This window comes from Quercus lobata, chromosome 4, assembly GCF_001633185.2.
Source record: "Quercus lobata isolate SW786 chromosome 4, ValleyOak3.0 Primary Assembly, whole genome shotgun sequence".
In the NCBI taxonomy this organism is placed as follows: domain Eukaryota; kingdom Viridiplantae; phylum Streptophyta; class Magnoliopsida; order Fagales; family Fagaceae; genus Quercus; species Quercus lobata.
The window spans coordinates 50,453,393-50,470,005 of NC_044907.1; the positions used below are offsets into that span (position 1 = coordinate 50,453,393).

A 16,613-nucleotide genomic window follows, 5' to 3' on the forward strand; every position below is an offset into this window, starting at 1 on the left:
CTATATGCATAAAAAACTTCACAATATTTTTTTTTCACAATAGGACAAAGTGATGGCCAATGATGCTTAACATTTCACCAAAATAATTTCATAAAAAATTTCTAAGTTTAATGAAATACAAATATATATATATATATATATATATATATATATATATATTGGAGAATCAAGTTTAAAGTAAGAGCTTTGAAACCACAATAATTGTAAAGCTATTTACGCCAAAGTGATGGCCAATGATGCTTCAAAGAGTAACGAGGTTGGGAACACTGTGGGATCCTCGGGGTTTCCTTTCGGTGCCAGGGCCCGTGGCCCATCATTCACGGGTATATTTATTTACTACGAAATAATCGTTCTCTTTTCTTAAAGTTACTTTACTTCCGGAAAAAAAGCGTGTGAAAACGCATCATTATGGCCCATCATCAATTACGCGTTTTACTATCATGCAGTACCCAAGGCCCCGGGTCTTTATATTTTGATCACTCTGTCTATTACATCCTCCTCTCACAGAAATCGTTCTCATCTTACCCTCCTCACAAAGTTACTATTCATTCAATTCCCACTAAGAAATGGCGGAAGGAGCTTTGGTTGGAGTTGTTAAGGGTATCACAGAGAAAGCGGGCAACCTTGTAGCCCAAGAGATTGGACTACTCTGGGGTGTCAAAGACGGGATTAAAAAGCTCGGCGACACAGTTTTGACAATCAGTGCTGTGATTCAGGATGCAGAGAAGAAGCAGCAGCACAACAATCAAGTCAGAGTGTGGCTGGAAAGGCTGAACGATACACTTTATGAAGCGGACGACTTGTTGGATGACATCTACACTGAAGCTTTACGACGGGAAGTGATGACACGGAATAAGAAAGCAAAAGAGGTACGCATCTTCTTTTCCAAATCGAACCAGCTTGCATTTGGTCTTAAAATGGGTCATAAGGTTAAGGAAATGAATGAAAGGCTAGATGCTATCAAAAACGCTAAGGGGTTCCACTTAGATGAACGTCCTGTAGAGACACAAGTGGGGGGTTATAGGGTGAGAGAAACTCATTCTTTTGTACGTACTGAAGCAGTCATTGGGAGAGATAATGATAAGGAAGAGATTATAAAAATTCTTTTGGATCCCAATGTTGAAGAGAGCCTTTTGATCCTTCCAATAGTTGGACTTGGAGGAATGGGGAAGACCACATTAGCTCAACTAATATTCAATGATAATGAAATCCAAAATAGTTTTGAGCAAAAGCTTTGGGTGTGTGTCTCTGATGACTTTGAAGTAAAAGTAATTGTTAAGAAAATTTTAGAGTGTGCACAAAGTATGAAACCAGAAGACCTTGAAATGAACACATTGATTAATGATCTTAAGAAAGAAATTGATGGAAAGAGATACATACTTGTGTTGGATGATGTATGGAATGAGGATCCTAAAAAATGGCTTAACCTAAAAGATCTTTTAATGGGTGGAGCAAGAGGTAGTAGGATATTAGTGACTACACGCAATAATAGAGTGGCAAAGATTACAAAAACTATTCAACCATACCTGTTAGAGGGTTTAGATAAAGAAAAGTCTTGGGTTTTATTTAAACAGATGGCATTTGAAAATGGACAAGAGCCAGAGAAATCAATCTTTAAGGTAGTTGGAAAGGAAATCCTTGAAAGATGTAAAGGAGTCCCCCTTGCCATAAGGACAATAGGAAGCCTATTATACTTTAAAAACACAGAAAAAGAGTGGTTATCTTTTAAGGATAGTGAGCTTTCAAAAGTACCTCAAGAAGAAAATGATATCCTACCAACACTTAAGTTGAGTTATGATCATCTTCCATCATATTTGAAGCAATGTTTTGCTTATTGTTGTTTATTTCCAAAAGATTACAAAATTCATAAACAAACATTAATTCAAATGTGGATGGCACAAGGTTTCATTAGACCTTTAAATCAAAATCATTGCCTAGAAGATGCTGGTCATGAGTATATTATGGATTTACTCTGGAGATCATTTTTTCAGGAAGTTGAAATGGATAAGGATAACAATATATTACAATTCAAAATGCACGATCTTATGCATGATCTTGCAAAATTAGTAGCAGGATCTTATAGCACCACTTGTTATTCTGAAGAAGAAATCATTGATGAAAAAACTCTACATGTGTCATTTGGTGGTCAATCACAATCACAAATTCCAAGTTCAATGTTCAAATCTAGAAGGATACGAACCCTCATATTCCATGGTCAACTTTGGCCTCTTGGTCAACAGAAATTAATTTATAATAGTGCACTTGTTACAAGTTTTAAGTTCATTCGCTTGTTGGATTTGGTTAATATGGGTATTAGAACAATTCCAAGTTCTATCGGGAAATTGAAATATTTAAGATATCTTGATCTATCTCATAACTATATTAGGATGCTTCCTAATTCAATTACAAGATTGCATAATTTGCAGACTCTCAAACTCTCTCATTTGCATTATATTACCAAATTGCCCTGTGATTTTACCAAATTGGTCAACCTCAGGTTTCTTGAGATCACTACCTTGACTCGTATACCACGTGGATTGGAGCAAATGACTAGTCTTCAACCTTTGTCAGTATATGAGATAATTATGAAAAGCAGTTCATGGTTCAAGCATAACAATGGATTGAAGGACCTTCAGGGATCAAACGAGTTAAAATTTTCAAATCTTCAAAAAATGAGTTTAGATAATTACGGGGGAGTGAAATTTCCAAAATGGATGTCATCGCTCACAACTCTCGTAGAATTTTCGTTATATGACTGTAACAAATGCCAACATCTACCACCGTTGGAGCAATTTCCTTATCTCAATTGTGTATCTCTCAACAAATTGGATTCTCTGGAGTACATGTCAGAGATAGATTATAGTGAGGAGCTCTCTAATTCTTCATTCATCCCATCTCTAAAGGAACTCAAACTCTCTTGTTGCCCTAATCTAAAGGGATGGTGGCGACAGAGAGGGGATTCTTCAAAGGAAGTTGATGATGATAAGAATCATTTGTTGCCTTTTTTTCTTGGTCTTTCCGATTTAGAAATTAAAAATTGCCCTAAGCTTACTTCCATGCCTCTGTTTCCAAATGTCAGATGGTTGAAATTGGGTATGTGTAGCTTGAAGCCATTGAAGCAGACATCAACACTCCAGATTGCCAACTCCTCCTTTGCCCCTCTCTCCAAATTATATAGACTGGAAACTGGGACCCTAAAGGAACCTTTACCCAACTTGTCCAACCTCATTTATCTTAACTGTCGTGGTCCTCTCCCTCAAGGTATGCAACATCTCACTACGCTTAAGAATATGGACATTATGAATCCTATGGAGGTAGATTTATCAAATTCTTGGGATGTTGTAGAATGGCAAGGCCTTAAGAGCCTTCAATCACTTGAAATTAGTAGTTGTCCCAATTTAATATCGTTGTCCGAAGGGATATGTGTCCTTATCTCTTTGCAGACACTAAAAATTAACTGGTGTAACAAATTGAAGTCATTGCCTGAAGGGATGGGTGGCCTCACCTCTTTGCAGACACTAGAAATTAACTATTGTAGCAAATTGAAATCATTGCCTGAAGGGATGGGTGGCCTCACCTCTTTGCAGACACTAAAAATTAATTGGTGTAGCAAATTGAAATCATTGCCTGAAGGGATGGGTGGCCTCACCTCTTTGCAGACACTAAAAATTATCTGGTGTAGCAAATTGAAATCATTGCCTGAAGGGATGGGTGGCCTTACCTCTTTACAGACACTGGAAATTAAAGGGTGCAGCAAATTGAAATCATTGCCTGAAGGGATGGGTGGCCTTACCTCTTTACAGACACTGGAAATTAAAGGGTGCAGCAAATTGAAATCATTGCCTGAAGGGATGGGTGGCCTTACCTCTTTGCATACACTACGTTTTTGGGACTGCATCGAACTAAAATCACCGCCTGAAGGGATACAAGGTCTTACCTCTTTGGAGACGCTAGAAATTATTACGTGTCCCTTCTTACTGGAAAGATGCAAGAGAGAAACAGGCGAAGATTTCTCATATCCCAAACTTGAAAGGGCAACTACGTCAGCAACAAACCAACTGAGGTATCTAACTAAACCACCGTTTTATCCAATGTTTCATTGAAAATCAAAAACCAAGTTTCTTTTTCTTCTTTACCTCATTTTTTCTCGTTGACTATTTCAATATATTTCTTGGTGATTGAATTTCAGATGAAGAACCAAATGAACCACAGAAGATGAACTCATCATACCAATTGGGTGGTTCAATAATTCAAAAACTAACCATTGGTACTATCTCATTCTTTCTTCTCTTTCCTTTTAACCTCTTTTATCTGCTCATATGTTTTTTAATTTTTATTCCTTAATTTATAACTTCCCCTATTAGGAAAAAGAATATGTGAGTTTTCCCAAATCTTTTCTTTATTCTAAGAAATTACATGATTGTGTTTTGAAAAAGTTGATGAGGTGATGCATTTGAGGTGCTTCATTTCTCATTGTTTTAAAAACAAAGTAAAATTAACCACTAGTTGATATCCGAAGAAATACGATGAGAGATCTCTCAACAAGTGATTAGGATTGCTGTGATGCACCAAATTTGATTGGAAATTGACTAAGTTTGTAACGTGTGGGTGTGAGATGAGTCTCACATTGGGTATTTACTTGGTTGAAGTTATTTTTTCTGCAGATATCAGCAACATGACCTGATGTATTGTTTCAATGTGTACTTCAGGATTTGATTGACCATTGAGGTAACTTTCATACGCTATCCTAATTGACATAAAAAATTGGTCTCTCATATTGTGTGACTTGATGCATTCCATTTATGTACTAATATCAATGCTTGTTTTATTGTATTTTCACTCACTATAGGAGTGCATGTTCTAATTAAATAAATCTAAGTAGAATAGGTTTCAATTTTTTTTTTCTTTTTTTGGAAATATGATAAACAGATTATTACTTTTGTCACCTAGTCCCTTTAATGTATTTCTCAAACTTAAGGCCTGATTGGTTCTCTTGGCTCAATAGATTAGTTATCAAACAGAAGAGAAGGAATGGTTATATTTCCAGCTATAGTAAAACAATGTCTTATTACTGATTGGTTCTTTTCTATGTGTTTTTGGTGAAAATTTTCTAATCATGTTCATGTTTCATGTAGGAGTCCTTGTATCATTCAGTCTGGGAATTCAACAAAATGTGACTGGAAGCTTCATTCTATTTCTATAAACAATCAATTTTCTGAAATTAGCTTATGAGGTGAAGGTGAGGCCTCGTCTCGGTTCGCCAAATGAGAATGATCAATGCTTTTAAATGTGCACTTCCTCTCTGTATGCTTCCTTTTTTGGTTGTGGAGATTTTTTTTGGGCTGATTTAATTTTTATTTATTAGGTGGGTGTGTAGCTTTTAGGTGGCTGAAGGAGGAAGCAATCCAATGTATGAAAGAGGCGGATTGGCCATTGATATTTAGGATTTCCCCAATTTGACAATATGATTGATTGGAGTGATTTGTGCCCACACCTCTTTTTTGAATACTGAGAATTTCATCAGTGTCACCAGACTCACCACAATGATGCAAAAGGAAATAGGTGAGGATTGTGCTTACATACTAGTGTTGGAAGGGGACCTATTTTAGCGGCAAGAAAGCTTAGTATATAATTCTCTGTTTTATCCCAGTCCTTGACAGAAATCAAAATCCAAAATTTTCGCTGTTCCCTCCAAGTTTGTTAATATTTCTTGGTTAATGAACATTAGATATTGAATCAATGAAGCACGGAAGAGAACTGCACTTAAAAAATGTGGATTAATCAAAACTTTTTGGTTGAAACAAGTCACAACTCAGTGGTTTAAAATTTTCTTTAATTCATTACTTCACATATTAGGAAATAGAAGATGTGAATTTTCCTTCATCTATTTCTTATTTCAAATGATTTATGGATAAGGTGATATATCTGGATGCTTTGATTTCTCATTGTGTAAATAGAGTGAAAATCGGCACTTGGTGATATCGGGGTAATGTATGTAGGATTAAATCTGGCACCTATTCCTACATTACAGAAATTTGTTGTTGTATCTACAATGATGGTAATAACAATGTTAACAATTGCAATTCACAAAACTAAGTCAAATTGCTTACTGCTATTTTGTGAATAACTAAGTTATATCTGCATTTCCTCCTTATTTTGGTTAGTATCGTGCTGTTCATTGAAAACAAAGGTTGAAATTTAGAGTCTATAAGTTCATAATTTCAGGGATGGATTTTACTTGGCTCTCCACTAGGACTTGAATTCTCCATTTAAAATCAATTAATAATTCCTACTTAAATTGAAGTGTTACCATATTTTGTTGAAAAAGCAAATTACCATATTTTTCTTAATCTTCCAATTTTTTAAATTGCAGGTTATCTTGGGTTAGGACTTAAGACCGTAAGTTAATGCTCATAGTAGTACCCAAATAAAGGAACTTTCTATTTTCTAGATGGTTGCCTTTCAGTTATTGTACACTCCTAGAGGTTAATGTTGCGAAGGTAATAGTATGCTATATAACACTCATTATAGTTTGTTACAAAACTAGATATCAGTACGTGTTGATTATTGCCATTGTCAATAAAGAGTTAATATCAACTATTCTTTCTATAAACATTAGCAGCAAAACCCTAGGCATAATTTCATTGTGTAAGTTTAGGTTTTGTTCATGGTGATTAATATTGGCAGCTCTCCATAACAATTTCTGCCATCTCTTACATTGTGTGACACTTTGATTCATAGAGGAATTCGAGTAATTTGAATAAAGGGGCTCGTGACCTCTTTAAATTTATGATACAAATTTCAATTATTTTTTTGTTGTACATCAGATGCATTGGCACAAGACAAGTTGAAGTGTGGATGACTATCAAAGTGTATGAAGTGATCTTTGGTAGTTTACGGTGGCATAATTGCGTTGACATATGTTGATGATTTCTTTTATAAAGAATGTAAGTAGCCTTCATGACTTTTATGAGAGGTGAGCTTATGCATCTAAAAACCTAATGGTTTAATTTCTGCTTCTATATACTTTACTATATGATATGCATAGCTACTTTTTTATTTGTAAGTTTACACACACTTGGTGGGTCTTGAACTCATGACCTCACCCTTCACCTAGATCTTGTAAGGGAAGAATGTGCCATTGGAGCTAAAATTCATTGCTGTATATGATATTTGCAACTTAAACTTCCTGATTTTGTATATTTTTCTAAGCTTTATTTATGTTTTTTTCCTTTTCAAATATCCAAAGATACTTTCCCTTACAGTTTAGCTTTACCTATAGAGTGGGAGGGGCAACTAGGTTTTTTGTTGGGGAGAAAGTTAGGAGGAGGAAGAAAGAGAGAATTATCTTTCTGGTATAGAATATAAAAATTCCATTGAGTTCTTACTTGCAATGAGGATTTGATTTTTTATAATCAGACAACATGAAAAAGTGTTCAAACTTCTGTGGTATACCTTTTTCTTATTATTTGAGAAAATGTTGGGTGGAAATAGGTCATGAGAGGCCCAAGCAATGCACATCCCAGAGATTGAAACCTATTCAGGAAGATTTAACTCCACTGTTGGTTCATTCATTTCTTTTCTTAGTCCCCTTTTAAATGTATCAAATAGAAGTCTAGCGATATCTTAATTTTCTGGTTTCATCAGGTATGGTGAGTTTATCAGTTATTGGCTTTTAGCAGATGCCCTAAGGACCATTACTAAAGGAAACAAGTTTAAGGGTGCATGTTTCTTCAAACCTAGCTAGAAATCAGATTATGCAGCAATTATTGGAAAAAGAAAGGTAACTATCTCATTCCTTACCATATTAAATTGACATCATTGCCTGAAGGGATGGGTGGCCTTACTTCTTTGCATACACTAGATATTTGGGATTGCCCCAAACTAAAATGATTGCCTGAAGGGATACAAGGCCTTAACTCTTTGCATGCACTACATATTTGGGATTGCCCCAAACTAAAATAATTACCTGAAGGGATACAAGGCCTTACCTCTTTGAATACACTACAAATTACTAGCTGTCCCATCTTACTGAAAAGATGCAAGAGAAAAACAGGCAAAGATTTGCCAAAGATTGCTCATATCCCAAAATTGAAAGGGAATCTACGTCAGCAACAAACCAGCTGAGTTATCTAACTAAACCACCGTTTTATCCAATGTTTCATTGAAAATCAAAAACACTACTTTTTCTACTTTACTCTCATTTTTTTCTCGTTAACTATTTCAATATATTTCTTGGTGATTGAATTTCTGATGAAGAACCAAATGAACCACAGAAGACTCACTTATAATAATTGGAACTTTATCAAACCATTTGGGTGGTTCAATAAGTCAACAACTAACCATTGGTATTATCTCATTCTTTCATCTCTTTCCTTTTAACCTCTTTTATCTGCTCATATGATTTTTAATTTCATTCATTAATTTATAACTTCCCTTGTTAGGAAAAAGAATATGTGAGTTTTCCCAAATCAGCTTCTTTATTCTAAGAAATTACATGTTTATGTTTCGAATAAAGTTGATGAGGTGATGTATTTGAGGTGCTTCATTTCTCATTGTGTAAAACAGAGTAAAATTAGACACTAGGTGATATCTGAAGGAATAGGAGGAGAGATTTCTCAACAAGTGATGCCCCGGATTTGATTGGATATTGACTAATTGTGTTGTGTGGGTGTGTGATGAGTCCCACATTGGGTATTTATTGGGTTGAAGTTATTCTTTATGCAGATATCAACAACATGACTGGATGTATTGTTTTGATGTGTACTTCAGGATTTGATCGAGGTAACTTTCATACACTATCCTAATTGACATAAAAAAATTGGTCTCTCATACCGTGTGACTTGATGCATTTCATTTATGTACTAATATCAATGCTTGTTTTATTTTATTTTTACTTGCTATAAAAGTGCATGTTCTAATTAAATAAAACTGAGTAGATTAGGTTTCAATTTTCGATTTTTTTTTCTTATTTTGGAAATATGGTAAACAAATTTTTACTTTTGTCACCTAGTCCCTTAAATCTATTTCTTCATTTTGGCAAATTACATCCTTGTATCTTGAATTGAGTTGATGAATTGATCTGTTTTATATGCATCATTACTCACTGTGTAAACAGAGTAAAATTGGGCACAAACCACAAAGTGGTATCGGGGTAATATTGTGGGAAGAATTAAATTTGGCAGCCATTCTGTAGGAACTAGCTTGTTCTACAGGTATTCAGTTGATTCAATTTCTTGTTATATATGAACTTCCAACTTGCTGTTATATCTTCAGTTTTTTTTTTTTTTTTTTTTTTTTTTTTTTTTTTGTAAATACTACCATGTCTACAAATAATTAGTTTTATTAAAAGCACTGCTTAATATATGAATCAATTGTTAATTTCTAATTGAATTGAGTATGTTTCTAAACCAAAGAAACAGAGGTTTAACCAGTAATCAACTGATATACATTGGGAATTCAGTAACCAACAACATGATGGCATTGAATTGATACTTGTGAAACATTTATGGCTTTTGTGATTGAATTCCTAATATATATAAATACACACACACACACACACACATATATATATATATATATATATATGTAGCTATCTAACAGAAGAGAATAAATGATTATTTATTTCGAGCTATAGTAAAACATAGTCTTGATACTGAATAGTCATCACTTTTCAGATTTTAATAAAAAATTTTCATTTCTTGTAGGAGACCAGTCATTCAGTCAGGGGATTTAGCACATTTGTTTGGAAGCCTCATTCCATTTATATATATACATATATATAAATGATTTTCCGGAATTGGCTTACAAGGTGAAGATCAATGCTTTTAAATAGCTCTGTGTGGCTTCTCTTGAATGATGGTGAGCCCTCTTTATCTCTCTCATCTATTGATTGTGGAGATTTTCTTTTTGGGTTGATGTAATTTTTATTTATTTTTGAGGTGGGTATGTCACTTTTAGGAGATTGAACTTTGAAGCAAGAAGCAATGCAAGGTATCGGAGAGGTGGATTGGCTGCTAATATTTGTGCCCTCAATGAGGATTGCCAAAAGATTTGTAGATACTGGGAATTCATCAGTGTGTCATCTTACCACAAAGATGAAAAGGGGATCCATTTCATTGGTAAGAAAACTTATGTCTACGTATCATTGTTTTTTCCCTGTCCTTGATAGAAATCAAAATCAAAATTTCTTCTTTGTTCTCTCCAGGAAATGGAGCTTAATGAAAACTATTTGGTTTCAACAACAACTCAATGGTATTAGAATTTTTTTTCTCTACAACTCAACAAAATATATGAATTTTCCTTTTATCTATTTCTTATTTATCTTATGGTATCTCAAATTGAGTTGATTAGGTGGCATATCTGGATGCCATGGTTTCTCACTATGTAAATAGTGTCAAAATTGGCATTTGATGATATTGTGGTAATGTTTGTTGGGGGGGGGGGGGGGGGGGGGAATAAATCTAGCATATACATCTATAGTGCAGAAATTAGCTTGTTGTGCAGTATTTGTATTTATATATATATGTGTGTGTGTGTGTGTGTGTGTGTGTGTGTGTGTTTGTTCCTTTTTCGTGTTGTGCAATATCTACAATTGATGATGACAACCGCAACAAAAATTCACAAAATTTAAGTTAAGTTGCTAAGAACTATTTTTTTAATAACAGAATAATTTTTGCATTTACTCCTTATTTGTTTTAGTATCTTGGTGTTATTTGCTACACTTGGTGTTCTAGAAGTTCACAATTTCAGGGGTGGATTTCACTTGATGCTTCACTTGGAATTGATTTCACTTTTTAAAATGAATCAATCATCCTTAATTAAACGGAAGTTGTTCCTATATTTTATTGAAAAAATCAAAGTACCATATTTTTCTAACTATATAAATTTTTAGATTGCAAGTTGCCTTGGGTTAAGATCATAGTTAATACTCAAAGTGGTACCCAAACAAAGGAACTATTCATTTTTCCCTTTCATCAGGTATGATGAGTTTATTGGTAATTGGATTTTAGCCAAAGCTTGAGGAGTATTTAATACTGAAGCCGGCAAGCTTAAGAGTGCATGTTTCTTCAAACCTAGCTGGTAATAAGATTATGCAGCAAAATATTAGGAAAGGAACGGTAACTATCTCATTTACTACCAAATTTAATCTTTTTACATATTTTAGGTTTCATTTTTTGGAAATTTATTTGCAATATCGTTGGCCTATTATTAGTTTCCTCTCTTATTCTGTTTTTATTTCATTCTCAAACAGAGCTTGGTAGGTTCTAATGAATGAAGAGCATAGCTTGTTATTAGAGCAGACTACAAAGTACTCCCTGATTTCATAGATAGCTTAATTTCATGGTAACTGATTCTTGGACTTTTCACCACTTTTGACATTTTTTAGTCATTAATGTTATTTTTTGTGCTTCTCAAAAGTATAACCTTTATTCCTGGGAAGCCCTCGTGTTGCACCCCTTTCTTTTTCTTTGCATTTTTACTTATCAAAGAAATATATTAATATGGACTAAAGATGCCATTAGTTACTACAACAGGCTTTGATATTACTATTTTCTCTATTTGTGCAAGGTCTAGACATGATGCATATATTTTGATGAGAAAGCTATCCAATCTTGCTCTGACAGAAAAGTGGTTGATGTACAACTTACTAAAGATAATAAGAGATTTGCATTCTCAGGATCCATGTTCAACGGACTAGCTGATTTTTAGGGAAAATATGTGATTTCCAGTGAGATGGCAACTAAAACTTTCCATGAACAACGATCACTTGGTGAGTGCATTCTGTTCATTAGCATGACATTTGCTTTCATCTTTGAATTTTCCTTACATTTTTAAGGATGCTTTAACATACAAAATAATCCAGCAGTTGACAATTAGAGTTATGACGCCTACAACATATCACTTGAATCCACACCTTCTAGTTTCAACAACAGGAAGTCATTAGTTTTCACATGGCATTAAATGGAATGCCCAATAATCACCTGCTTAATGGCATTGAGTTGTCTACTCATGAACTTAATTTTGCCTTCGTTATGAGTGGACTGTTGGTATTGGTAGAGTTACAGTACCTTCTCTTTTGTAGACTTTGTTGATTATTTACATTTTAGCTTGTAATTCTTTGAAGGGTTTCTGTGATTACTTCTTGTATGGAAAGAGGTCCTCACTTTTTAATAAATTTTTATTACATATCCAAAAAAAAAAAAAAAAAAAAAAAAAGATTGCTAAATAACTGTAGCTATCAATCAAAAGACAACAAATGAGTAATGTTCCAACTGTTTGGGTCCCCAAGTAAAATTATGAATACGTTATTGTTACTAATTGGACCTCCTCTCTTCATGTTGCTCATATTAATTTCCCAATTATGTTCACTTTCTTGGTAGTGGATCTTGTATCGGTGAGTATTGGGATTGAGCACATGTTCCAGAAGTTTCATTCTATGAATCAAGTTATATATGTCAACACTTTTCTGGATAGAAATTTGCAATTAAGGTGAAGGTAAGGTCTTGTCTCAATCCATCTAAATGAAGCTCCTAGTTTTCTACTTGACTCTTATTTGATATTTTTTTCCTTACTAGAAATTAAGAAATGTTCCCTGTTTGTCAAATAAAATTGCTGCATAAATGACTACAAAGGTTTCTGATGGCAATATTCTTTGGTAGCAGCTTTTCAGAACCCATGGAAAAATGGGCTTCTCAATTCCTATTGTCTCAACTGAGTTACCAGAGATTTTATTGGTCCTCCTTAGTGATCAGTTTCTCTCACATTTAAACATCAATTTCTAAAATGGATTGTTTATCTTAGAATTTTTGATTGGTTGATAAACGTTTGGAGTATGCTTTCTAGATATTGTGAGAAAGAAGTTATTCTAGCTTAATGGATAAAATTAAGTATAGGTACTTGCACTTACTAACTTTAGGAAAAAAAAGCTTCATATAGAATTCAATTAAATTTGCATTATTGTTTTCTCCACCCACAAGATTTTCAAAATATTTCTTAAGACAATCACCATTTGAATATTAGGGTGAAGTTCCATCTTTTTTAGTTTAAGGCTTTAAGCATTGATTATGTATTTGAATTTTTTCTTCTTCCACGAGAGTGAAAAATTCACATGTGCAACTAGCTAACCTTATTTCTTGTTAGGCACTAATCAACTAAGAATTTTGCAACATGTTAATCGGAGTTAACACAGTTAATCAATTTCATTTGTCATTCATCGAATATTAAGTTTTGTCCTAATAAATTCCAGGTTACTCTCTTTTTGCAGAATAGATGACAACAGCAACAAATGTCATCTCATACCACTGTGAAGTCCAACACCTTGGAGGACTTGTGCTTTTTTGCAGTAGAGTGGAAAATAAGGGTAAGTGAATATAATAAAAGAACAACATCAATTTTTGGTTTTGTATTTGGGTGACTGCGTCTGCATAACTTGCATATTGTCTCATGATAGACTTCTGTGTCCAGAAAATGCTTACGTATCATGTTGGAGCAGATATCAAGTTGATTATAAACCAAGAAGAGAATGAGAATTAGCAGATGAAGGAAGCAATTGAAGGAGTTCTTGTTTGTTCCATGTAGTTGAAAACCTAACAACCATCAAGAAAAGCTGCCCTAGCCCTAATTGGGAGGGGTATTCTTAAGTTAGGAATTCAAGCACGAATGTCAAGTTTGAAAGTCAAATTTGAGTTGTATCTGACTTGGACTCCTTTTGTTGACTTTGGCTAGGACTCTATTCCTTTTTGGTTTGGTACTGTGCTTTGGGTGAGAGTTCCCAAAGTCAAGTGTGAGAGTTCTTTGGGTGTATATGGGGTTTGGGTTCTATGAGAGTGTCTTTGTGTCACATTTGTAATCTCCTTATTTTCTTAGTGAAACTTTCTTGAAACCACCCGTGGATGTAGGCCTAAGGCTGAACCACGTAAAAATATGTCTTCTTGTGTGATTCTTTCTTCTATTTTTCTGTTTATATTCGCATAAACCCATTATTATTCTCTACACTAGCAAAAAATTGACATTAAAACTTCTGCTATGTCAATAGATCTCTTCTATTGATCTCTCTCTCCTGCTAGTTATTTAGAAAGGTAATTTATCCCCCCTTTATTTTGTTGTTATTTCATTAGCAAAAAAACTTGCAAGCTTGATTTTGTTTCTTTCCTTTTTATTTTCCGTTTCTTTGGATATATTTTGCAATTCTAAGTATGTTTAGTGTTGCTGTGAGTTATAAGTGAGTTTTTCATAGTTTATCTCCTTTAGTTTAAGGCGTCCATAATTTCTTTCTTTTATTTGTGCATTTTGTTGAATCCATGTTGTTAGGTTCTAAGACCTTAGGGACTAATGTATTAGAACTTCAATGTGTATTGTGTTGGCAAACCATGATCAAAACATAGAGTCTAGGTTTAAGCTTGCTCAAAATATGTTTTTATTGTAAAGTTGGAATCGAGTAATTGCAGTACAAAAATGGACTAATCAGTACAAGTAAACACCCTGATACTACCGTACTAATGCTAACGCTACACTAGTAATTCACAACCACTAGCCACTCATGCTGCTCATGTAACTTGTAGCAGCTAATGTGACTTGCAGTAGCAATAAACCTGACTTGCAACCGTGAAAATCATAGTAGTTACAATTTACAAAAGCTATCTACATAGTTCTTGTAGCTCTTGCAATCATTGTTTTTAAATCTGGACTGTTCAAAGAAATGAAAAAGGGAAAGGTTTTAAAGTTTTTGAGATTGGATTGGGGTTCAACTGAGGTAGAACCATAATTTTTCATTTAATTTTTTAATAAATTTATTTCATAAATTTTTCTTATATATAATAAATTTTCATAGCTTATCAACACAAGGTGTATGGCCCAAACAAGACGTGCACATCAATCTAGGGAGTGCATGATGCAGAACACAAAAGGAAAATAGAGACAAAAGAGGAACAAAAGTAATAATAGTACAAACTCTAGGCTTCACCACCTAGAACTTGCCTACAGATCCCAAGTATCACCACTGAAAGGTTTTTGGCATCACCACCAAATAGAGAGAACAAAGGAAGGATACATACTCTCTTTTCACGATTACAAGAGCACTATTTGGATAGGGTTTAAGGAGTACACTGATATGGAAAATGCATAGTCAAATCCCTTAAAACCCTAAAACACTAAAAACTAAATTCAAATTCAAAAATAATTTCAAATTTAGAAACAAAATCTTAAATGAATTTGGTTTTAATGCCCCCTACATATTTGATGTAGAACACAATAGAAAAATAGAGATTAAAGAGGAACAAAAGGAACCACAGAACAAATTCTAGGCTTCATCACCTAGAATCTTTCTGCAAACCCTAGGCTTCAGTGGCGGAGCCACATGTATTCTTGGGGAGGCCTTGGCCCCTCCAAAATTTTTAATTTTTAATTTTTTTTTTACAATTTAGGTATATTTTATAAATATTTAAAGGTTGTATGAAAAAAAATAGGAGTTGACCCCCCAAAAGAAAGCATTGATCAAATAATTTAGTAATTTTTCCCAAAAAAAAAGAGTTTAGAGTTGATATACAACTGTAATAGAATGAAATAATTAGGTAGTAAGTTTTGTGAGTAAATAGTTGAAGTGTGGAACCCCTAATTTTTAGCTCAATTTCAACCAATTAATGTGTTCAAATCATTCAACATTGATAATATATGCAATTTGGTTGAAATTTCCTATTCTCAAAATTAAATCAAGAAAGAAAAAAAAAGCTCATACGATACTTCATTTATAACATTATGATATTGATTTGTCAAACATGGATGAAGTTTGCAAACAATTTATATATTTTATATTTTTATACACATATATTATGTGGATTTTTTAGGGGAGTGTCTATTTTTTATTTGAGTTTATCTTGACAGAATAGTTCGGCCCCCCCAACTAAAAATTCCTGGCTCCGCCACTGTTAGGCTTCACCACCTAAGGGCAATTAGCATCACCACCAAACAAAGGGAACAAAGGGAGGAGGCATTTTCAACTCATAATAGTAATTCTTATTCCAATTCAACCTTCTTCTTTTTCACAATTACAAGTGCCTTTTTTTTAATGGAGCTTAGGGAGTACATTGATATGGAAAATGCATAGTCAAATCCCTTAAAACTCTAAACATTAAAAAATAATTTCAAATTTAGAAACAAAATCTTAAATGAATTTGGTTTTAATGCTCCTTGCATCAGTGTAGGTTCGAATTCTAACAATTTTAAGCAGGGATCTGGAAACCAAAATAGTAAACCTATATTATATTGGAACCAAAGCAACAAAAGGGCTATTTGGTTTTGTAATATACCATTCTAGAGCCATACTCTGCTGATGTGTCATGGTCAATGGAACCAAATTGATTTTGAAGTGAGTTTCTTACTTCTCAGTGCTTTATAACTAAGTGTCAACAAGAAAAAGGTCCTGTAAAAAGATTGAGTTATGGGGTTAAGCTCTAACATTAACTGGTTGGTTTATGTATATGTGGTCAGGCTGGCTCTAGGATTAGGCCTGTCCCAATAATTTACAAAAAGGTCCCAAAAATTTTAGGATAATGATTTTTTTAAAATAAAAAAATATAGGTGAATTTTTCATTTTTCCCACCTCCAAGAAGGCT

General features: G+C 33.8%; 2 protein-coding genes across 11 annotated transcripts; both read left to right on the plus strand.

Annotated features, from left to right (window-relative positions):
* Positions 1-493: 493 nt before the first annotated feature.
* LOC115985408 (putative disease resistance protein RGA3) lies at positions 494-2,473 on the plus strand. Its single transcript, XM_031108349.1, has 2 exons — positions 494-2,310; positions 2,427-2,473. The coding sequence occupies exons 1-2, from the start codon at positions 567-569 to the stop codon at positions 2,471-2,473; spliced, it is 1,791 nt and encodes a 596-aa protein (XP_030964209.1). The 5' UTR covers positions 494-566.
* Positions 2,474-2,573: 100 nt separating this feature from the next.
* Positions 2,574-13,888, plus strand: LOC115983768 (putative disease resistance protein RGA4). 10 transcript variants are annotated; one of them, XM_031106534.1, is made up of 19 exons: positions 2,574-4,063; positions 4,190-4,267; positions 4,665-4,728; positions 5,136-5,239; positions 5,366-5,562; positions 6,374-6,500; positions 6,828-6,976; positions 7,648-7,783; positions 8,728-8,784; positions 9,119-9,215; positions 9,708-9,861; positions 9,942-10,121; positions 10,208-10,254; positions 10,981-11,120; positions 11,255-11,346; positions 11,572-11,773; positions 12,384-12,498; positions 13,268-13,363; positions 13,468-13,888. In XM_031106534.1, exons 1-2 carry the CDS (start codon positions 2,586-2,588, stop codon positions 4,191-4,193), a joined length of 1,482 nt encoding a protein of 493 aa, XP_030962394.1. In that variant the 5' UTR covers positions 2,574-2,585; the 3' UTR covers positions 4,194-4,267; positions 4,665-4,728; positions 5,136-5,239; positions 5,366-5,562; positions 6,374-6,500; positions 6,828-6,976; positions 7,648-7,783; positions 8,728-8,784; positions 9,119-9,215; positions 9,708-9,861; positions 9,942-10,121; positions 10,208-10,254; positions 10,981-11,120; positions 11,255-11,346; positions 11,572-11,773; positions 12,384-12,498; positions 13,268-13,363; positions 13,468-13,888. The 10 variants fall into 10 exon arrangements, with proteins under 10 accessions (XP_030962394.1, XP_030962392.1, XP_030962402.1 ...); XM_031106532.1 differs by having other exon boundaries at positions 9,961-10,121; XM_031106542.1 differs by having other exon boundaries at positions 9,961-10,121; positions 13,496-13,888.
* The last annotated feature ends 2,725 nt before the right edge of the window (positions 13,889-16,613 follow it).

What these genes read in the sequence shown, in the direction of transcription:
- LOC115983768 (XM_031106534.1), top strand. Translation starts at nt 2,586, where the DNA reads ATGAAAAGCAGTTCATGGTTCAAGCATAACAATGGATTGAAGGACCTT.
- LOC115985408 (XM_031108349.1), top strand. Translation starts at nt 567, where the DNA reads ATGGCGGAAGGAGCTTTGGTTGGAGTTGTTAAGGGTATCACAGAGAAA. An exon ending in GTTGGATTTGGTTAATATGG is followed by an intron (nt 2,311 to 2,426) that starts GTATTAGAACAA and finishes CATAATTTGCAG; the next exon opens with ACTCTCAAACTCTCTCATTT.